Genomic DNA, 24,231 nt, shown 5'->3' on the forward strand with positions numbered 1-24,231 from the left:
CCAGAAGTAATGCGCTCCGTTACTTCCGGGTTGCCGCGGAGCGCAACCCGAAAGCGCTCAACCTGAAGCACATTCAACCCGAGGTATGACTGTATAGTCATACCTCGGGTTGAAGTAGCTTTAGGATAAGTATTTTTGGGTTGCACGCTGCGACCCAGAAGTAACGGAGCGCGTTACTTCCGGGTTTTGCCGCTCGCGCAGACGGTCAAAATGACGTCACGCGCATGCACAAAAGTGGCGAATTGCGATCCGTGCACGTGGGTTGCATTCGCTTTTGGATGCGAACGGGGCTCTGGAACGGATCTCGTTCGCATCCCGAGGTACCACTGTACCAGTTTAAACAGTCATGGCTCCTCCTCCCCACAAAGAATGCTGGGAACTTTATTTTGTTAAGGGTCTAAGAGTTGTTAGCAAACCTTTATTTCCCTCACAGAACTACAATTCCCCAAGTTTCCCCGGGGAGGAGGGATTGTTCACAAGTATGAACATATGCATTTTTTAAATGAAACAGAATGTGAAGAGTACTGTTCAACAACGTAATGAGAATGTCAAGTAGAGACAACAAAAGCATACCCATAAACATTTATTTACATGAAATGAAGGAAACAAATATCATTGACTGGATGGGAGGCTAACCAGGTCTCTCTGAATTGACAGGACACTTTGATGTTCCCAAATACACTCCTCATTCAAATTTAAAAATAAAACATGTTCATTTAAACCAAACAATGTTTGCACTGCAAATTATTCAGCTAATCACTGATATTCTGTACTTTTAGACACCAAACAGAAAAACAAACATGTGCTATTAATATTTCTGCCAAGAGGTTATTCTTTATAATTTGAAAACAATAAGAAGCTTCTACCAGTTTGAATTTATTGGAAATTTAGATTTATGGTCTACTTCTCCCATCAAGTACTCTTGGGGCCTTTGATTTTTTAGTAAGTGTTTAAATCTTTCCCAGCGAAATCCATGGGAATGAACTCTGACTGCTTTGTGCCCATATTTTAAGTTTACATTCAACTTAGTAGTACAACAATTTTATTAAGTTTACCGTAATTCTGAAAAAAACAAGTTTTTTTTAAAAAAGAGATTACAAAGGCACTTGTTAGCACTTCAAAATATTACTACTTGTCAGGGAAACCACAGCAAGTAAGGAAGGAATGTTGAAATACAAAGCTATCCAAATGCAGAACTTCAGGGTTTTGGGAACGACTTCAGAAACTTTCAGCATCCAGATAAACTGAAAGCTGAAGACAAAAGGGCACCATCCAACCACAGTGCACCTCTTTTAAGGCCCATTCATTTCAATGGGAGAGAATGCCTCCAATGAAAAAATAAGACAGAGAACTAATTGACTGCCAACATCCCCACCTCCCAGTTAAAAATATAAAAATATAGCAGGGGGGAAAAGAGTCCTGAGGGACCAAAACAGATTTTTAAAGTATCCTGACACCCGAAAGTAAGCAACCTAATGTCGTCTGAGAGAATAAAGTACCAGTGCATCTTTTGATGCTGGAGCGCGGAACGAACATGCATATTCAACCATATTGAAGGCAATACCTCTTAGTAATGAAGGTCACCATTAAGCATACTCAAGTCTCATTCAAGTCAATGGGCTTAAGCAAGCACAGCGGGGGGCAGGCCCTATGCGCCAATCCATTGGATGGGGTGGGGGGATTAGGCCAACACAGTGCACACAGCGTCTCAATAAAAATACAAATAAAAATCCTAGAGTCCAAATTCCGTGGAATTCATTGGAGATTAAAGCTCAAAAAGGACAGGTGGGATTGTAGCTCTACTAAATGTCATGCTGTGATACAAGTGAAGATCCTTTATAAGAAATCTTCACTTGCATTTTGAACGTGCTCAAAATAAAGTGACTTAGTGACACTATTTGATTAGATCAACACATCCAAATTAAAAAAATAAAATAAAATGCAAAAGATTAAAACCCTGCAACACCCTCCCCCCCCCCAAGCAATGGCAACTGGAAAGTTCATTTCCTTTTCCAGCAAGATTTGCAACAGAATCTCTTTACACTTCCCTTCTGATGTCTCTGTTTTCTATTAGGTGCTTTTAGCAACTTCTTCCCATCTTTATGCTATCTATGTCAATATAGAAGAAAAAGGCCTAGTTTCCCTGCCGAAATATAATTGGCACAATAGTGTGTCATGCAAGTATGTATTTACATTTTGTTTTTTTAAAAAGAGGTTTTTGACTACAACGTAATGGCTCTCACCCTAGGAACGAAGATCCAGTTTGGAAGGAATGAAGAAATACTAACTCTAGGGTTGAAGGACAACATTTTGCCCACTGTACAAAAAAACCCAAAACAACTGAATACTATTTGTTGCATGTGCTCAGTTGGACTTATGCCAATAAGCCTTTGCTGTTTTAAAAAATGCATTTTAAAAAGTTACAAGCTTTCTGTGTCCAGTGCTGGCTTAGAACTGTTTGGTACATACATGTTAAAGTGCATGCCTTTGTATATTGACAATATTTCAGCAACAATGCCCAATTCTGCTATGATAACATGTTCCACTGTGAGAAGCATAGCTGTCATCTCAATCTAAAAGATGAGATGTTCATGGTGGAGGAGGTGATACAAAACAAGGAGTGCAATCCAGTCAAGCAAACTTTTTTTTAAGTCCACATGATTTCAACGCGTGAGATAAAAATGCACTGAAATCTCTTGCACTGAAATCAGGGTCTTGGATTTGACTGGATCATGCCCAGGGAATGGCCCAATCGAGTACAAAAGCATTTTATTGGATGGTTTGAAGGTCACGTGCTGGCCTCCTCCCCACTTTCATTACCCTTTTGTAATTATTCACAGTATACTTCTATTTCTCACAGGCCTTTAAATGCATACAACCACACTGCCGGATACTGGAGGGTCGAAGACATTAAAGCAGGACAGACACAAATATTTATGCAGAAACTTCCACAGAAATTCAAAATGTTAATCATTTGAGTGAAACCTGGCAGAAATATTGGCAGACTTCTTGAACACAAAAAAACAACAACAGCAAAGATAGATCCAAAGGCAATCAAAACATATTTTGGCAATGCAGATGATATTTTGTCCATGAAGTTCTGTCACAAGCTTTGAAGAATACTCTTTTGCTTTGCTGCTTCTTAAAAGCCAGACAACGTATGCAGCCAGTATCAGTCCAAAGAGACTCCTAGAGTTATCCTAAGTTATTCTTTGTGGGGCTTTCTTTTCGGCTTCTCTTCGTAAGATTCTCCATATTCATTCACTCTGCTCTTATCCACAGGATAAAGCCTTGGAGATAAAAAGAAACAGTTAATACTTCCTTTAAGAAAAGTCTCCACAGGGTCATAATTTTGCCACCTTTAATTGGTACAGTTTTTCAAGCATCAACGCCAGAATATCCTTCCCTACAAATGCCATCATAATGCTAATTATTATTATTCTTTTCAGCAACAAGGTCTGTCAACATATACTGAATGATACTTGTGAAATCCTGATACTACTTTTATATATGGGTTGCCAATTGCTGAGTGGATCTTGCCCTCGCCCTGCTTTCCATACCCTCTGTTGCCCATCTCTATTAGACTGTACACTTGCAGACAGGGATTTCCTTCTATTTTATTTTTTACAGCACAAATTGATTTTTGGTGAGACTAAAATGAAAAAATGGAAGCTTCCAGCTTGCAACAGATAACACAGTGGTTCCCAAACTCTTGAACCCACAGATGGCTTGAAAATTACTGAGAGTCGTGCATGGACCACTTTTAAGATTCCTCTGCCTGTTGTAGCTATTGTAATGTGCTGGAGCTAGGTGCTGTATAATCTTCAGTTGCACTTTTATTACTCTTTTTATTTATTATGTATCGCATTTCATTGTGCTCCATAGAATTCAAACGGTGAGGCAATAAAATACAACGTAACAAATAAAAATAGCCCTTAGAATACTATTAAAATCCATATGAATATTTCATGTGATGGATGTGCAGTTTCCCATCTTCAATCACAAATCCACAGAGAAGCTATGGACCACCTGAATGAAGCCTGAGGACCACCGGTGGTCCCAAACCAGTTTTGGGAACCTCTCCTGTAGTGTGACCAAGAAACAGAAGACATCATAGGTTTATGTGAACAGGGGCAGGTTTGACGCTTAATGGCTGGGGTGAGCAGGAGGCATAAGTAGCGCCATTACTATAGCATTTTTACCACATGTAAACATAGTTAAGAGATGGAGAGTATATCCTTCAGGATTCTAAATTCCTCCCAGCTCCTTATCTGTTCTTCAGTATTACAATTAGCGCCAACATTAAACAAGGATTCCCTTTTAACCAGAATTTGAGGGCCATTTTTCTCAACACAGCTTGATATACAGAACTAGTAAGATCTGCCTTTTTTGGCAAAAGAATGAATGGCAAAACATTAACAAAAACAAAAAAAACTAAAGTTATAAGAGGAACTCATACCATCTTTGGTAAAGGTAGACCAGGAACACCACGTCATCTCTAAAACATGCCAGCCGATGAGATGTTGGCATTGTGATGATAAATGCAAAAATATCATCTATGAAAGTGTTGAATGCCTGGAGAAAATAATGCACAAGGTGAACGCAGCGTACGTAGCAGAACATCAATCAAGTGTTGTTCCCAGCAAACCAAGTTTTCAACCAAATCATCCATTCTTCATAATACAACATTTAAACAGAGTTTCTGAAGCTAAAAAGGTATCTCAGAAATTGAGGGTGTAGCCCACCTCGTCTAGTCTCCCAGTGAGCCTTAAAAGAGCAACTCACTGCACAGGAACTAAAAACTAGCATGCATTTTTTGTGGTGGGGGTGGGGAGGTAGTCAGAGTCCTGAACTCATCTGCAGAGGCAAGCAGGAGCTCAATCTACACAGTGCTTTATGACTGGGAACCGGTAATAAAAAGGGCCCTTAAAAAATTGTGGGGAGAAACTGGTTAGACAGAGACAAGAACTATAACCCTCAGTAGCAGCTGGAACAGTTTTAATGCTTTTTTTTTATATGCAGACCAGGATCTAGACTTCAGGCCTACCTAACTTGTGACCCATCAAGCTAAATGCAGTTTAACAACCACATCTTATACCCCACAAGGGACCACTGACAAATAATAATGTAGTGGTACCTTGAAAGTCGAATGGAATCCATTCCGGAAGTCTGTTCGACTTCCAAACATTCAGAAACCAAGGCACGGCTTCTGATTAGCTGCAAGACACTCCTGAAGCCAATCGGAAGCCGCGTCGGACGTTCAGGTTCCAAAGAACATTTGCAAACCGGAACACTCATTTCCAGGTTTGCGGCGTTCGGAAGTGAAGACATTCAGCTATAGAAGCGTTCTCAGCATTCCTCTCAACCACATTAAGAGTTTTGCTACATATTATAATTGTTGGTGCATATTGTCTGGCCATAAACTACTGCTGATTTTCAACTAAATGATATTAACTGAGGGTCAGAACTATAAACCTTAGAACTGTCAAATGAACTTAACTTACTTTGTATGTGAATGCCTTCCAGGGCAGATGTGCAACAGATTTCATCTGGAAGAAACGAAACCACACATTCATATATACTAGCAGTAGTAAAGGAGGCCGGACAAAACAAAAAGATTAAGGTATTTTTTAAAACCTTCAGATTTACCTTATAATTTACAAATAGTTGTGGCAACATAAACAGAAATCCAAAAGCATATACTCCTGTTGGGGAAGAAAACATGAACTAGGTTTAATCATTAAAGAACAAAGCCTTAATGCCCTTAAAGCCTTTTATTTCTACCACATTTACATTATCAGGATACAATGACAACTGGTTAAACTCAGCTAACAGATGGCAAAGCCCACGTTAACTAATTTTGTGATTCTCAAGGAACTTCTCAAAATGTCAACCACTAAACTGAGTTAACTGGTCTGGGAAATCAGGAAGGTTTAGCTCACATTGTCTAACGGAGGACTCTGTCACCCCGCAAATGAAAACAAGACTACTGGTACCTATCCATTTCTACGCTTGAAATGAAGCTAGGGTAATGTCACAGCTAAGAAATGGAAGGAAGGAAAATCCTATTCAAATCTACCCCCTGCAAAACTTTGGGGACCAGGCAAACTTAGGAAAGCTGCCATGTCATCGGGAACCACTCCCTGAAATGGGACAACAGCACTAGCCTACGTTGCAACGTTACTGTAAAAATAGTTGAGATGATACAAACAAAGCACATGGTACACTCTTGGCTGCTTTTGCATGCATGCTTATTTGGATATAAGTCCCAATGAATGCAGCAAGGCTTGCTCCCAAGTAAAAGTGCTCCATCTGTAATTAGCAGCCATTCTGCTTGGCCACAGCAAAGGGAGAGGTTAAGTCAGCCTAATCCACTCCTTGGTTCTTCCTCTCTCAGAACTGTCTCTCACAGTGGCTAATCCGCCTGGCTGTTAAACATTTATGTAACCCGATAAGGAATTAACACCTTAATTGGCTGGTTTTCCTGTTCCTTGCACATCACCCCTCCCCTTTCTATAAGATCTGTTAGGGACAGTATTATTATTTTGTAATCTTGTAAAGTGCTTTGGAAGATTTTAGGTTTATATAATTGCTACATATTCTTGTAGCAGACAACCAAAATTTTGTCTTGCTGCTTTCTACTCCAACTGTCAACTACAATCAAGAGGCACTGCTAGCCCCGGATCTGCTCACTCTTTTTCTATTTATAACAAGCTGCTACAGAGTAATGTGCAAAGCCACCCATGTGTTCCTTTGTTGTACACAAGGAAAGCTGATGTCCTGTGTCCAGACACTTTGGACACGTTTGCAGGATGAACTGGAGAAACAGCATGGACTACCTAAAGCAAGATACAGTATGAAACCCAAAGTTATACATTCTTTCTGTCATAAGCTCCTGCTTCTATTAAGTCAAGTAGTTCAAGGAACCAGCAAAGGCATTTTAATAAAAATGATTTTAGGGTAGGTGTGTGGGTAAGCCTTTGGCTCTCCAGATGTTGCTGAACTACAACTCCCATCAGGCGCAGCAAGCCAGATATTATGGGAGTTGTAGTTCAGCGCCATCAGGAGGGCCAAAAGTTCTCCATCTCTGTTCTAGGGGAAGCAGGGATAGCTGGATCTACTGTACTGCATGTGTAACAGTTGCCTTCATGGGGCATATTTCTGGGAACTGGGGGCTCAGCCACTGCTCAATGATGCTGACCCCCAGCTCTTGCCAGAGCCAGCTCTTGCTGTATCGCACAACTTCAGAACTACTGAACCTATCACATCTGAGCGCTCCCCAATGTAAAGAACACCATGCAGTCAGAGCACTAGTTAACCCTTCTGCCAGACACCCTACTATACTACTTGGAGGGTGCTACTTTTGTTCTTTTAACTTAAGAAAACATTCAGTTCTGTGATTTCTACCCAGCCCTGCGAGTTTCACCACAGGTGATTATGATGACACAACTTTCCACAAATACTACCGTTTTTAAGAATAACTTCACTCTGTAATCATATTTTTAGAGAACTAGACTTCAACAAAACACAAAAAACAAATCCATACTTACCATTGACAAAGCTGTTAATTAACCATGAATACCAGCTATAAGGGGGTGATAAAAAAATTTGCATTAAATTAATAAAAACAACATTATCTGCTGTTTTATTTCCTTCCTTCCTTCCTTTCAAAAACAAAACAAAACCCACACCAGCACAATACAACCCCTCTTCCCCCGCCTTTCTGTTTCCTCCATGCTTTAACACAGTGTTTCTCAAACTTAGGACTACAACTCCCATCATCCCTGATGATGAGCTACCTAGGGATGATGGGAGTTGTAGTCGAACAGCAGCTGGGGACCCAAGTTTGAGAATGACTGCTTAACATAAGAAATCACAGGTGTACATGTAACTCGCATCTCATGCTTATTTTACTTATGCGACCGCAGCTCTCCACCAACTACTGCTTGCCTTTAAGTCATAATCAGAAGCTACACTTTGTGAAGTGGTTTTGTAGCAAGTTCCTAATGGCCAAACCATTATTTTGATGCAAGCTCTGAACCAGAGCACTATAGTACCGTGAGGATCTTCTCATCTCAAACTGGTCAAGCATATATTCTTTGCTACATTAACTAAAGAGAACTCATAAAACAAGGCAGACATTTAGCCACCAGGATAACATTTCCAAACCATTTGCCTTCTTTGACTTTGCAGTATTATAAGTCATTGGCTCAAGGCTATGCAACAGACATTTTAAGCAGTAATTTCAGGTTTCTGAAATAATTCACAGCACCTTACCTTTTGTATTTGATATTAAGCAATGAATAAATTGCACCTCCAATACACAATGGGTATAGTAAATATGATAAGTATTTCATAGCCTGAAAAAGAAAACATTTTTTTGGGTGAACTTTACTCCTATATTACTACCTTTTGTCCATTGAGTTCTAGGTGGCATAAATGGATTTCCCCACTTTTATTTTCACAACTGTATCATACAGGTTAGGCTGAGAGATGGTGGCTGATCGAAGGTTACCTAGGATTGGACATAGGGTTCTGTGGTTCCAAACCACCCACTAAACCACACTGGCTTTCATTACGTTGAAAGTTAATACTTGGAAGTCCATACTAGGAAAGGGCAGCGTCTTCAACAGACGAAATGTCCAGGAGCCATTCCAACTCTTGCCTCTGCCCTCAGTACATGATGGAATTTTGTGACACACACATGAAAATGGACCAGGAGGCAGAACGTCATTTCTAAAACTCAAAACCATTTCCCCACTAATGTAGCATAGACTTTACATGAACACCCACATTGCAGCTTCAAACTATATTTGCAGAAAGATCAATCCGTACGTGATTCCTTACAGACCTTTCAATTCAACAGCATGTATTAAACCACTAGGGAGTTCAAAATCTGGAGCGCAATGCCATTCGTTTGACAACACTAGTTCTCATTCCTGCCCACCTTTGACCTGTTGTCTCCATTTTTATACAGAGCCTGGCAAGGCTCTATATCAGTTCTTTTCTTACTAAGAAATTCCACAACAACTATTTTCTACTCAGTTATGGTCTACTACATCATGCATCTGAGAAAGTGGCCTTGAGCCCATGAAAACATATGCTATAAAAAAATAATAACTGTTAAAATGCGACAATACTTTGCTTTTTGCTGCTATCCCTCTGGGTATTAAACTAAATGTTATGTTGCAAATTTCTCTTACCTGGGTATCATACTCCTCAGTTTTCTTCTCAGACTCAGTAAATGCACCAAACTGTATAAAATATAGGAACAGAAGCGATCAGGTTGACCATATGCCCTACCGTTTTGATAAGAAGGGCTAATTTTAAAAAAATGCAATGGAGAAAGAAGTGCACAAACCACTTTACGTATTTTACGTAGAACAGATGGAAAAGATTTAGGAATGAAATCCAAGGCTGCCATTCAGTGCCCCACAACCTCCCAAAATCTGTTCTGGAGGATTGGGTGATCCCAATCATTGCTAATTCAAAGCAATGCCACCATTGCTAATTCAAAGCAATGCCACCATTGCTAATTCAAAGCAATAACCCCAAGTAGCAGAAAAAGGTTAAGGAATCTCATGCTGTGGGCAAGCAGAAGCTTTGAGGGCTGGAATTCAGAGTAGAAAAATGGGCGTGGGGGTGGAGTTGGGAGAAATGCTGCTGTTCTGATCCAATCTGGAATTCTCCATTGCAGGCATCAAGAAAAATAACAGTGCTAGCAGACCTAATCCTAGATCCTTTACATTATACATTGTTTGGACCTTAGTGGCATAGTATGCTATGATCAGAGTGACTCTGGAAGAAAAAACGGTTCAAATGAAGCAAGACGATTTCTATACAAACAGTTAAAAAGTAATTTACCTTCACTGCTGGCACCAGGCCATTCCATTCAATTGTCATTTTCAATGCCTTCTTCACTTTCCAAAGCTGGAAGGTAAAAACATTACTTTAGTATCTTCACGTATTGTTTTATTAACTGATTTCAGTTTTCACACTGTTAACAGCCGTTGTCAGAAATGAGTCAACGGGCTACCAAGTGGTTAAAATGCCAAATTCATTTTGAATGAAGCTGGTTTTGACCTACTGAAATATACTGGATGAAATCGGTTTAAATCCACATAAAGCTACTTTGAGGATATGGCTGCCTGGGCTCATATGAAACATGTGTGGCAACTCACCTCAATCACTGCCCCGATACCGGCTGGAATCAGCACCAACAAGCTTGTTTGTTCATCCAATAGGAAAAGAAATATTATCACGGTACTGAAGCATCGCCAAAGCACTGCATGGAAGAAATTCACATGAGGACACTTGTGAGAGTTTTAAAATAATGCATTTCTCGAGTTTAGAGATCCATACACCCAACTTTACTGAAAAGTGGCATTCATCTGTTTTAATAGTTGCATTCCTACATATAACTGGCTCCAGGTCTACAGAGCCCTAGGCAAAGTATCATCAGTGGCTCTGTCCAGAGACAGCTTGCCAAGCAGAGTGGGCAGCAGAGGAATCGGTGGCAACAGCAGGAGTGGCACAGGAAGGTGAACAGCATGGGAACTGCCATTTCAATCTCCCTGAGAGTGCACAACATCAGAGACACTGAAGACAGATTAAACAGGCATGTTTATAGCCAACTGGTACACCTTTCAGTGCTGAGCGACAAGGGAAAAAATCCTAAATCAACAGAGCTGCCTAAACTGGGCCAGGCAGTCCCTTAAAAAAGATTCTTCCTTTTCCCATCAGTGCTGAGAAGAGCAACAGAATCCTTTACAACCTCTTCCCAATGCACTAGAACTCCGGAGGGATGCTATATCGAGGGAACTGTGCAGAGATTAAAATGATAGCATCCCTTGCTTTAGCCACTTGGCACTTGTTTCAACACCGATAGGCAAGCGGAATAAATGTAACAGGGTCCGGCCACAGCAGTATGGGTAGGCCTTGCTGGGACGCCACATTTGCTCCACCTTCGGCTTTGGTAACCATGAAACGATGGCACAGAAAACTCACACATTCCATACCTGCTTTTGTAGACATGCCAATCATGCTCTTTTTCTTCTTCCAGAAGCTGATGTCATTTTTGAATGCAAGGAAATCAAAGAGAAGCTGCAAATACCAAGATGCCATTAGATTAGAACCGACCAAAAGAAAGCAACATAATTACGTTTCTACATTTGGTAAAGTCTTTCAGGCACTACAACTACCAGGCCATGACATTTTGAGAGCCACAAGTTCCTCATCCCTTGTCTAGATGACCATGTGAGCCCACCTCTGTTTTCAGCTTCTGCCTGGCAATGTCTAACCACTTCCATATTGCAGGAAACAATACAGCAGACCTGCAACTTGCTAGGAGGACCAACAGCCTGAGTTGGTACAGTGGAACCTTGGTTCCTGAACGACTCCATTGTCGTACATTTCAGTTCCCGAATGTTCAGGTCAGTGGAAACCAGCACTGGCAACACCTTACAATTAAGAGTGGGCAAACCAATAGAAAACCCTTCCTCATGTCTATCTCCTCTCAAGTAATCAGTCAGAAGTTCTAATGCTACAAAACCCCAGCACACACCACAATGTAGATCAGCTGCTAAAAGCTGTGATATGAAAAAAAACTCAATTAGCATTACAGTTTTTCTTAATCTGTAGTTATATTTACAGATGAATCAGGGAAACTAGCTAATTTTGCAAGCTTCTCCCTCCAGTCAGGGTTCTAACCGTCTCTCTTAATTAACACTGGCATTCCAAATCAATTTCCAGAGACTTGGAGGCCAAGACAAATAAACTTATGCAGCCTTGTGAAACATGTCAAATCATTATTAGCTACATTTTCATTCTTCCTTCCTTCCTAAGAAACTCAGGACATTGTTTTGGTTTCACAACTACCCTGTGAGGTAAGTAAGGTAGGAAGATAAATTATGCCTGATTGTGACTGTGTGTATTTCAATCTCATATCTAACATTCTAACCACCAACCCAGCATCTCTCTATCCCTGTCTTAATTTGAACAGAGCCTCAAACAGAACTAGCGCTGTTCTAAACAGGAGCTTGGAGTAAGCCAACAGAATTCCACAATTATTAGATACGCTGTCAGATCAGTGCTTAAATATCCACAATTCACTTACATGGAATGCAGCTACAAAGAATGTCAAAGCAAGAAAATAGAGGTTGGTATCCACAAAAATCCCCTTTACTTCATCAGCATCTTTTTCGGAAAAGCCTAGAAGAATGAAGTGGACAGGACATGGGCTTACAAGCAAGCTGAAGAAGAAGGCCCAAGCATTCTAAATATAGTTCAAATATGAGAAGATCAAACACACACTTTCTCTTCCTTTACATCCTTGGGCAAATAGAATGGAAGCACAACATATATGAATAATTAGACAGGTGTCGTCTATTGATGGAGGACATACAACTCGGCTTATGATTTATGTGCAGATGGCCCTGGTTGAATCTCTGGCAACCTCTAGTTGAAAGAATACAGGTAGCAGGACTGGGAAAGAATTCTGCATGAGATCTTGGAGAGTAAAAAATGCTGCGCTGGATGGGCCAGTGGCCTGACTCAGTATGAGGCAAATTATTGGGCTATCAACAAGACTTTATAAAAGTGAAACATCAGCAAATGATAGGTTTTTATTGGCATTATATTCTGTAATGCACTACACAATGTATTCAACATTGCCCAAAATTCTAGTGTGTGTTAAAAGCTGACTGCAGAGGCACACGTACATGGGTCCAACCCACCTCACACTGAAGAACTATATTACCTTTGAACTTCATCCATTGTGGACACTTGGTTACATAAAACGAGATCCAAATCACAACATTGCCAATATTAATGCATTGCACACACAATACCTGGGGAGGTTGCAAGGCTGAATACCTTCTCAAGAAAATTGTTTTACAAACGAAACAAGCATATGGGGAACAAATTGAGGCTTCAACTATTATTCTCAACACCTCTACCACTTTCAGAATTGTTTGCTCACATGCAGTCTGAAGTGGTACACACCAGGAACAGTTTCACCACTACATCAGCCCTTTGTGCATGTATGAACAAAAGAGACGGGGTGGGGGGGACACGGGACAATTTGGATAGTTCTAGACAAGTGGGGGGGGGCTGCAAATGCTGCTGCACTCCGAGCCCCTGGCCAATAGTCAGGGATGAGGGGAACTGGAGTCCCGTCAACACCCCTAGATCCACAAGTTCTCCGCCTCTGCTCTAGACTTCAAAATGGTGTCTTTAATCTTGAATGGTACGAATATCACACAGCAATAGTAAGCTGGATTTGTGATCCTCAATACTATTCTCACAGAAATATTCAACCCACTCCATAAACCCGGTGGAAACTGAACCTTACCAAACTGCTGCAGGGAGTACACAGCATCTTGCATGTGGATCCAAAACCTCAGTTTCCCCAGGGAAATTTTATCATATGACACTGTAAGGGGTAGCTCTGTTGTTGAACGGTTTATAATCTGCATCGAGTTTGAAAACAAATAAATTAAGAATCACAAGATGAACACCAACAACTATAAACTAGTTTAAGACTACGCCTTCTAAAAGGGCAACATCATACAGCAGGTTACTTACAATAAAAAAGCAACATCTTTCTAAAAAAAAATACTGAAGTAGCAACATAACATTACAGATGTAGGGTGATTCTCAACAGTCTCTACATTCCACTCTTCCGGGTTATGCCACATACCACAATAGGTTTAGAGACAGGTGGGACTTCCATAAGGTGCAATGTAGCCCTTTAATGCTCTTCCCCTGGAAGCCGAGCCAGGTGGATGTACTAGCAAGCACACTGCAAGTTCCTTGCCTAGAATAAGAGGCCCACACTCTCCTCCCTTAGTGACATGGAGCTGTTAGAATTCCTGTTCTGTGACTGCAGTCATGGGATTGTTGTCTGTCACATGACGGTGTGTGTTTTGACTCCACAGAGTGGGAAGTGACGGAGACAGGATGTTTGTGTTACTGTGTTCCGTGAAGTGGGACTATTGTCCTTTGTCCTCTCTCTTTGCTGTCTGATGCTAGAGAGAGAGGGAGCCATGTTGCAGTACTCCGTGTGTATTTATATGTAAATAAAGTAGATTAGCCAAAATGCTGAGTTGCTGAGGTCTGTTACGCAAACTGCGCATCCCTAAGTGTGCCGATGTCAGCTGGCATCGGTCGCTGTGATGTTCGGGCTGAAGAAAGCTTTTGAAGCTTCCGAACGATCGACCAGGAGGGAGAGAACATGCCAGTCGGGCATGTGTCTCTGCCAGGGTCCTACTCGAGTATAGGACGAGCTCCTGACAGGAACTACCCTACGCTTCCCCAGGGTGCATATGCCATCCACTTCAGAGTCAAAGGGCAACAAGTCTGTGTGCCTTAGACATCAGCAGGCACAGCAGAATTGAGCAAGGGCTACATGTACAGAGCACACTGCAAAGAGGAGAGAAGGAAAAAGCGAAACATTCAGTATCGTCCTATGAAGTTCCCATGCTACGTGTTGGAACTGCACAGCTAGAATGGGATGGCGCACCCCTTTCTTCAACTTAGACTGCTGTAGCAGAAACAACAAATGTTCATTGAGACAAACAAACAATGATAAAAAATGTAAGATGGCATGCTGTAGCTCACCATTAAATCTTTCACTCTGTTGCTCAGCTGATCAATAAACAATATTGGAAGATAATGCACAGTCTTGCCCAACTGAACCCTAAGTTTTAAAACAGATTTTGTTATGAATACAAATAATTCTATTTCAATGCAATAAACAAACAAACATTACTATATGCATCTTAAAGTGCAAAGCACATATTCCAGTATCAGCTAAAATATTTCTGCCTAGAACCTATCTTTACACCAAGCAAACACTCATTTATTCAAGTTTTCTCAGAGAGAAATGAAACCCAAGTTCATTTAACATTCCAATTTTTAGTCTGGATAACTGTCTGTGGAATTTGCATGGCTCCTCTACTCAACTGAGCCTTACACAAAACAGTGCCAAGCTAGACAAAAGTCACTGATCCCTCATTTTATGACCCAAGTGTGACGTATCAACTGGATTGCTAACCATAGGGGGGGAATTATAAGATGAGCGATATCTTGAGGCAATGGAATCTGACTCAAAACTACTTGGGGGTGACATACCAGGGTTGATTTTAATACATGCCTGTAAAAATCTACTTTATGACAGCAAAGCATAGAATGAGTATCTGCATTTTTATCCCCAACATTTGAGAAAGCAAATGGGTGACGTGGCCAAGGCTACACAGCAAACTTCATGGCTGAATGGAGAGTTGAACATACATCTTCCTGCTCTAAGCCCCAAACACCAGACAGTCACTACTTTATCACGACTTGCTTTAGAAAAGCCCCCAACCCATTAAAGTAAGTGCTCAAAGTCTAAGCCATTTGCTAGATTTGCTCTTAAAATCAGGCCACTGGCACTACAGTTGCAGTAGAGAGTATATTGAAAGTAAACATGTAAACCATGGGTAGGCAAGCTAAGGCCTGGGGGCCAGATCCGGCCCAATTGCCTTCTAAATCTGGTCCGCGGATGGTCCAGGAATCAGCGTGTTTCTACATGAGTAGAATGCGTCCTTTTATTTAAAATGCATCTCTGGGTTATTTGTGGGGCATAGGAATTTGTTCATTCCCCCCCCCAAATATAGTCTAGCCCCCCCCCCCAAGGTCTGAGGGACAGTGGACCGGCCCCCTGCCGAAAAAGTTTGCTGACCCCTGATGTAAACAGTGTTAGAAACTAAGATATGAAAGCTAGGAGCTAAATGGCACCTTAAACCTAGGTTATGGGTGCAACAACGGAATGTCTAGGTGCACTTTTTTATAAGAAGAATACAAAGCTGAAAACGAATGAACTGCAGCTAAAATATTATGTTCTTTTTTCACATGGTCTAGTCCTTCCCTTGCCCACCCCCTAATATTCTTAAGAGGGTCTCTTCTCCAGTATTCAGAGAGTAGCTGGAAGTGGGGAGGCAGAAAAAGGTCCTCCTTTCCTTCCATCCTGCAGTTTAAAACTGAAATCTTAGGCGCAGTACCGTGCCCAGAGTTCAGAAACTGCTCACACTAATGAAATTCCCTGTCGCAAATTGTGCCTAGAACAATGGGAGTTTCGAACATTTCCTGTATATTTTGGTAGAATTTTGGATTAGCAATTTAAAAAATACTTACATTTTCATGTATCTGTGCACATCAGCAGGGAGAGAGGATCCATCAAATACAAAGTCTTCCACCATAACATTTAAGGTCAGCCTGGACCTCCAGTGTGAGACAGGCTCATCTAGAGCATAATTCTGCTTTTTTTCTGCTTCAATTTGCTGCTCAATAAAAAGAGATACAAAAGTAATTTCAGAAATCCAGGCTTTGGGGCAGAAATATTACAAAAAAGGTGACAGTTTGGTCATGATTGCTTTCAAACTCTAATCTTCTGCTTTTCCATCTTTATGGAGCAGACATTACAATCTAATCCGAATAGTTAAGTAAAGCTTCCATTCCTCTCACCAAACAAATCTCATGGTGCCTTCATTACATAACTTTAGGTGCCAGGTGAAAATGTTCCCCTTTGCCTATTCTGTTGGTTGGCATTTCTTAGTGCAGAAAGTATTGACCTGATGTGTAGAGATCTTTCCTATTCTAAATAATTCAAGAGGGTTCTGGAAGCTTCTCTGTGTGAAAGAAACAAGCAGAAGGTTCATGATGTTTGGGTTATACCTTCAGAGAAGCTGAGTACAGCTGGCTTAAACTGATTCTGTTATCTCTTTCTGTCAAGCTCATGCTAACTATAATAATAAGGCCAGAAGAAGCCTGGGTCTCACTCTCGTTCTGTCTCTCTTTCCTTCTAGTGTGGTGTTCTGTATATAGTGCTAAGGTTTAGTCTTATTGTTAAGTTATTGTAAATTTAAGCTAAGTCTGCTGCGACTGGATTTCTTATGGACAGTGCCAATCCTGAATATATTGGATTTGTGACCATTATGCTCATTTGCATTCAGTAGAAGTAAAGCTCTGCTGAATGAAATACAATTGCCTCTGGTCTATTTTTTGGGGGAATCCTGCAACGTGTTTAGGTTTTTACTCTGCTAACTGTACATTAGAATTCTACTCTGGATCAATATATGAGTAGAATACATGACATATACTATGGCCTTTTAAATGTGTTTGTGGGAGGGGGGCTATTGGTTTGTTTTTATTTTATTATGTATTTTGTGTTCTCATTTTGAATTTTTATACTGTTAACCACCCTCTGATATTTGGATGAAGGGCAGTATAACAATTTGATCAATAATAATAATGACAACAACAACAATAGCTTCAAAAACAGTGAGCAGAGTAACTAGGGATCTAATTGCTTTGCAAGCAGGCACAGAGTTCAAAATGGTGGCTCAGAAATGTAAATCTAATCTATAAATATATACAATAGCAAAAAGCAAAATCACCAAACACCCACCAATCACACAGGATGTAACTACAGACTCAGCATCCAAGCAGTCCACCTCTTATTCAGAAGTCAGATTAACTCACATCACCCTCCCCGGTTGCCCCAATATTTTACCTAGGAGCAAGCCCACAAACCATTGCCCAGGGCGAGTGTCCTCACTCTCATCACACTCTGAAAGAGCAACCCAAAGAGTTCTCAGGGGGCTCCACTGGGGTTGACAGGCCATTATGGCAGCCTCCAAACAGATAGGCTTCCCCCATGGAAAACAGCTGCGACTGTAGCAAGGCTCTTACTCTTGCTCTTTATGGGTGAGCCTAGGTAGCCAAACATTATGGCCCATTTGGCAGTTATTTACATAAAATGTGCATTATGTACACTAAAACTCACCTGCAAATTCTACTGAAGGGCAAAGGTTTCCTTCTATGGCCAGTAACTGCCACAGCACTGCTTTCAGAGAAATGAATTGAGGACGTGCATTATCTAAGCATGCCCACTTGCAGGTAGAAAATAATTCTGAATGTGCTTAGTTCAGCAAAGCTTTCATGTGCACAAGGTACCAGCACTATTTTTACTTGGCAATCTCCAATAACAAAAAAGAAAGCCTCTCACCTGCGTGATAGATTCTCCTGTAAGAAGATTAATTTCTTCTGGTTTAGGGACCATATAAGTAGTCAGAGGGCTTACTATATGCACCTGCTTGCCATCATGCCAAGGCAGAATTCCAGCATGATGGAGAAATATGTAGGCATATAATGTCCCATTATTTCGTGTTTTCTTTGGTACTGAAACGTTAACTGTTCTGAAAACGAAATAAAGACATTAATTATACAAGTAACGTTTATGCTTTTTCTTCACCATGAGATGCAATCGTTAGCAGTTCTGCCTCAACCAGGACTACTAGCGTTTCAGACACTTAAAGTGAGATACTCTGATACATTTAAAATTTTTAGATTAACTTTTGAATGTCTTTTAGTTGAATGGTGAAGTAACAAAGATTCATATTTCTGTTTGGAGTCTGACTGATTCCACATTCTTTTATTTTGTCCTAATGAAGCATTTCAGATCTCCAGGAATTTTAACTGCCACATTTGATGATAGCACCAAATCTTCCTAAAGGCCATTTATATAGAAGACAAAATTTCCCCAAACAGGATTCTGTTCGCTTGCTGGTCTGCACACCAACCAGAACCCAATCATGGGACAGAAAACACCTCTTCTGTCTGTATGTCGGAATAGTGATAAGGAAGCTCACCTCTATGTTGTGCTTTTGAAGGGAGAAGTCACAGCACTTTCTCCTAAAAAAGCTAATTGGGAAGGGAAAGAAACTGTCCCTACTTTTTTCCATGGAAGTTTGTAGTGGAAGGGGAGAAAGTAAAAGTGGTTTCCTCCCACTTTTGCTGGGTTTGGTTGGAGGCAGCAGCAAGGCAGAAACTCAACTCATAAGAGCAGTGGCGTAGCGTGGGGGGTGCAGGGGGGGCCGGCCGCACCGGCCGCAACATCGGGGGGGGGGGGGCGCGCTCGCACTCGCAGCTCTCTGCCCATACCTGGCTCACTCACTCTCTCTCACTGCAGTGCTGGCTGTGCGAATCCGATCCGAGCCGCTGGGTCGCCGCCCACTGTGGAGGGGGTGGGTGCCAGGCGTGCGGTGCAGAGAGAGAGCGAGGGACTATCTGGGGGAGGGACAGTGCAGCGGCCGCCCAGCGCGGCGCTGAGCGCGGGAGAGAACCACACCAGACCAGACCAGGCAGCAGCAAGAAGAAGCTGGCAGCGGCGGCAGGTTAGGGGGCGCAAATTACTTGCCTTGCCCCGGGTTAGGGGGCGCAAATTACTTGCCTTGCCCCAGGTGCTGACAACCCACGCTACGCCGCTGCATAAGAGAGAAACTACTTCTTAGTTCCCCCCTCCAATCTTCCGTTGAGCAATGCAAGGATTTTTTTCCCTTTCCACTGAGGTTTTGCAGGAGGTGAAAGTAGCAAGTATGTTACCTGAGTGCAAAGGACCCTTCCTTCCTCAGGTTTCTGCACACAACACACACTCAAGGAAATGAAGGGAAGAGGGGCAACCACTTATGATGCATTTTGTTACTAAAGACTTCTGAATACTTACACCTACACCATGAACAAATCCTGCCCAGAAAATCAAAATAGATGGGCTTAGAACTTCAATCTAAGCACACTTATCTGGAGGTAAATCCCATTAATGAAAATTAGACTCACATCCTTCTTTTCAATTAGCATTCTAAAAATGGGCACAAGTCAGACAATTGTAAGCTACTTTGAAATAACAAGTAAAAGGCAGAATACACATGATTTAAACAAAGGGAGTAAAATAAAACTATGACTTGAAAAAAATAATCATGAAAAATACGAGGCATGATCTAGCCCAGTGGTTCCCAAATATTTCCCTCCATGGACCACTTGAAATCTACTGAGAATCTTGGCAGAGTGCTTGATAATTTCTCTGCCTCTTGTAGCAATTGTAATGCACTGTGCATATGCTGTGTGAATCTATTTTTATAGACGTGCCACAGACAACCTCAATTGCACACCACAAGTGGTGCACCAACCACAAGCTGGGAACCCCTGATCCAGCCGCAGTTCAAAAACTTCGAAGACACCGTCATTTCAATGATAAATATTACAGCACATGCTTAACTCTTACGCTAAATACATGGGTCTTAAAAGAAAACTGTACAAATCCATTAATACCTTTCAAACTTGGACTCGACGTCAAAGTTATCCACATTCAAAACCAGATCAATATTATTTTCAGTGCCTATGTTTGATCGCGTGGTCGTGTAAACGCTTAGCTGAAAGAGAAAAGGGACAGTCAATGCTTGCACAAATACTTCCTTCCACCATGTTGCTGTGCTGGGTGCTGATGAAAGTGGAACAGGCTGTGCTCCTGCCATCCCAAGCATTTATTCCCTTTATCTGCTGCCAATCCCTCCCCCCCAACTCAAGGCCAGCATGTTTTCAGCTTGCAATCCACATTGCCTTAGTGACATCTAAAACACAGACGCCACTTAAAAGGGGCGTATGAGGCTGTCTGTGTCTGGACCATAGAGCTCTGGCCGGAATGCAGAAGGGAGGAAGTGGTCACATGTAGACTATGAAACTCACTTGCCATGGAAGGTATGACAGCCCCAATGTTCATGAAGACCTTTTTAGCATCTCCCGCCATAATCTACTTTAATAATTTTATTGTTTTAATTGCTCACTTGTTATTTGTTTCATTAAACTGATGCAACTCTTCTTGACCATCTCTTTTGAGACTAAAAGTGTGGGTATGATTCTTCTAACCTGATCACCATATACTGAACAGAGATAGATTCCCCACCTGCTCCAAGTTTATGAAGCGCTGTGCAGGGATCGAAGTTGCCTGCTTCTGTAAACACTGTTTTGAGTTCATTTATTTCAGTTGTCATATGTTTTCTGCCCCCTTTTCTAGTGCAGCTGCTTATGGAACTCCAGTGACCCACGTAGTGGTAGACCCATCAGTGGGTGGTGATGACGATTAAAGAGCATGGTGTTCCTTTCCAAATCTATAACTCTGTAGTCTAGTGCAGAATATACAAATCTGTTTCTTTCCATTCTCCTGCTTGAGACGTTCTGCTCCTGACAGGACAATAGACTAATAAAACTGACAGGGCACAGAGAGCAGCCTTCTACTTTACTGGGGAAGCAGAGGAGGATCACGCAACATCCAAGCCTGCCATGTTGCTCATGGTCGTTCCTTCTCTCTCCCTCCCCGCTCCCAAGAGTCCAATACAGTGGAACAAATTTACACTGTACATGACTTTACAACGCACTGTAGATGAAAAGTGTTAATATGGTACAAGAAGACACAGAACATCCTTTTGACAGGAAAGTCAAATAATAATACTAGGAAATGCATGGCACTTGGTTGCAAAGGCCTCATATCATTCTTAAGCTGCCTAGGAATTTGAAATAACTCTTTTTTAAAAACATAATTGAGAGTGGGTACTTTTATTTTTCAACAACCATAAGCTTAGCATTTATACAGCACTTTACAGAACACTTAAAGCTATTCACATATATCTAGCTGATCCAGGCATAGGCAAACTCGGCCCTCCAGATGTTTTGGGACTACAACTCCCATCATCCCTGACCACCGGTCCTGTTAGCTAGGGATGGTGGGAGTTGTAGTCCCAAAACATCTGGAGGGCCGAGTTTGCCTATGCCTGCGCTAATTCTTAGAACTCTGCTCAACAGCAACTTTTGCTAAATAAGAACTGAAAAAAGTAGGGTGGCCTTGGGCCAACTAGACTGCTGCTTAGTTGTATTGCCACAAGGCTGGTCAACAGGAAGGGGGTGGCAATCTGGCTCAAGGGTCTCTAGGTACTGATTCCTACACTTTTCAACAATCTTGCATAGTCAGCATCGTCACCCCATACTGAAGAAGGGCAATGATGCCTGGCAAGAGCAATTTGCTCAAGGCTTTAATTATGAAGGGGGTTGGCAGCAGCAGCACTTCCTGGTTCCCAGTGCAAGTCAGTCAAAGGATGGGCAGAATGAAAGCAGGCTGAAGAGCTTATGTAGCACACCATGCTTCACTGGTCAGTTTGCAGCAGACCACCTAGCACTGTCCATTGGCTGCTCCAAGTTCCTTGCAAAGCATATTGTACCAGATGGGCCTTGGCCTAACCTAGGGAAAAGGGCTTCCTCATAACTTAGCAGAGGTTGGCTATATTAAAATGAGACCCTTGCTCTGAAAGTTTCACATTGATTGGTTGAGAGTTTACTTACATGCCACTTTGCACAATGAGCTTCACCCACCTAAAGTGGCTTACAGCAAATATTGAGGGGTAGGGAGGAATGCAGAGGCAGTGCAAATATACAATATGCCACAGTACAGATACTGTACGGGAGTGGGGGATTATGATTAAAGAAGAAAAACCAGATTGTGCAAGGCTGAAGTCCGCTCACACACAGCTGTCTATGCCTTTTAGGTGACGTGTCCCTCCCCAACTTGGCACCGAGTGGGTCGGACGGGGAAGGGAATATGAACTTGCCTCTTAAAAGGTTTTAAAAAATAAAAAATTATACGTTCTTCATTGTTGCAAACTGCTGACAGAAATATTTCTGTGATGTATAAACACTCAAAGCAAACCAACCAACGAGGCCACTTGGGTAGCTCCGTTGGCGCTGAAAACATCACCAAGGTCGTAGGTTCTATCCCCCCTGCCTATTCCTGCATTGCGGGGGGGGGGGGGGGGTTGGGGGTTGGGCTAGATGATCCTCCGGGCCCCTTCCAAATCTACGATTTCTATGAACGAACCGACACCCCCAAATTGATTTGCCGCGGAAAGGAGAAAGGGGAGAACTTGTGGAGTTTTTATGCTTCCCTCCCACTCCTCTGGATTTCACTCCCCCCCCCCCCGCATGGTTGCAAAAACGCGGTGACACATTTCCATCATACAGTGGCATATAATTACTCAAATAAATAAACAAACGAACAAACGGACTCCCCCAAGCACCTGATTGCTCCCCCTTCCCTGTCCCCTCCCCCACTCACTGATTGCCCCCTTCCTCCCCCCACCCATTTATTGCACCGTCCCCCCGCCCATTCATTGTCCCACTCCCCCTTCCCTCCTACTCTCCCACCTATTTACTGCCCCCTTCCTCCTCCCCCCGCCCATTCATTGCCCCACTCCCCATTCTGTCCCCTCCCCCACCTATTTATTCCCCCTTCCTCCTCCCCCCACCCATTCATTGCCCGCACCCCCTTCCCTGTCCCCTCCCCCACTATTTATTGCCCCTTCCTCCCCTCCCATTTATTCCCCCCCGCCCATTCATTGCCCCACACCCCCTTCCCTCCCCCGCCTATTTCTTGCCCCCTTCCTCCCCCCGCCCATTCATTGCCCCACACCCCCTTCCCTCCCCCGCCTATTTCTTGCCCCCTTCCTCCCCCCCGCCCATTCATTGCCCCACACCCCCTTCCCTCCCCCGCCTATTTCTTGCCCCCTTCCTCCCCCCCGCCCATTCATTGCCCCACACCCCCTTCCCTCCCCGCCTATTTCTTGCCCCCTTCCTCCCCCCCCGCCCATTCATTACCCCACACCCCCTTCCTTGTCCCCTCCCCCACCCACTGATTGCCCCCTTCCTCCCCCACCCATTTATTGCACCCTCCCCCCACCCATTCATTACCCCACACCCCCTTCCCTCCTACTCTCCCACCTATTTACTGCCCCCTTCCTCCCCCCCCGCCCATTCATTGCCCCACACCCCCTTCCCTCCCCCCCATTTCTTGCCGCTTTCCTCCCCCCCGCCCATTCATTGCCCCACACCCCCTTCCCTCCCCCCCATTTCTTGCCGCCTTCCTCCCCCCCCCGCCCACTGACTGCCCCCCTCCCCCTCGGCGCCTCACCTGCAGCTTGGGCCTCCGCGCCAGGTAAGGCCTTATGCAGCCGTCGTTGGCGTCGTTGCCCCGGGCGGCCGCCAGGCAGGGCCGGGTGTGGACGATGCCGTACATCACCCAGCAGGTGTGCGCCACGTAGACGGCGAACAGCCCCACCGCCAGCCCCGTCAGCGAGCTGCGCCTCGGCAGCATCGCCCCCGAGAAGCGCCGCCGGCATCGACCGCCCGCACCACACGCGGAGGCCCCCCAAGGCAGGCGCCCAGCACCGGGAGCAACGCGGCCGCCGCCGTCGCCGCCGCCCCGGGAAACGGCAGGATCCGACCCCCGGCCCGCTTTCCGCCTCACGCACGGAGCGCTCTCTCTCTTTCCCCTCAGCGGCGGGAGGCCGGTCGCGCTCCGCCCCGCGGCATGCC

At 43.2% G+C, this 24,231-nt stretch overlaps 1 protein-coding gene across 1 annotated transcript; it reads right to left on the reverse strand.

Annotated features, from left to right (window-relative positions):
• Window positions 1-570: 570 nt before the first annotated feature.
• CLPTM1L (CLPTM1 like) lies at window positions 571-24,190 on the reverse strand. The gene is made up of 17 exons (XM_081014863.1): window positions 23,828-24,190; window positions 20,146-20,246; window positions 18,047-18,236; window positions 16,174-16,319; window positions 14,620-14,698; window positions 13,352-13,469; window positions 12,116-12,210; window positions 11,019-11,103; window positions 10,182-10,285; window positions 9,865-9,930; window positions 9,204-9,254; window positions 8,278-8,360; window positions 7,551-7,585; window positions 5,650-5,705; window positions 5,505-5,549; window positions 4,460-4,575; window positions 571-3,290 (listed from the first exon to the last, which is right to left on the reverse strand). Exons 1-17 carry the CDS (start codon window positions 24,008-24,010, stop codon window positions 3,206-3,208), a joined length of 1,638 nt encoding a protein of 545 aa, XP_080870989.1. The 5' UTR covers window positions 24,011-24,190; the 3' UTR covers window positions 571-3,205.
• Window positions 24,191-24,231: the final 41 nt, after the last annotated feature.

This window comes from Podarcis pityusensis (assembly GCF_964106645.2).
Source record: "Podarcis pityusensis genome assembly, chromosome: 7".
Lineage (NCBI taxonomy): Eukaryota > Metazoa > Chordata > Lepidosauria > Squamata > Lacertidae > Podarcis > Podarcis pityusensis.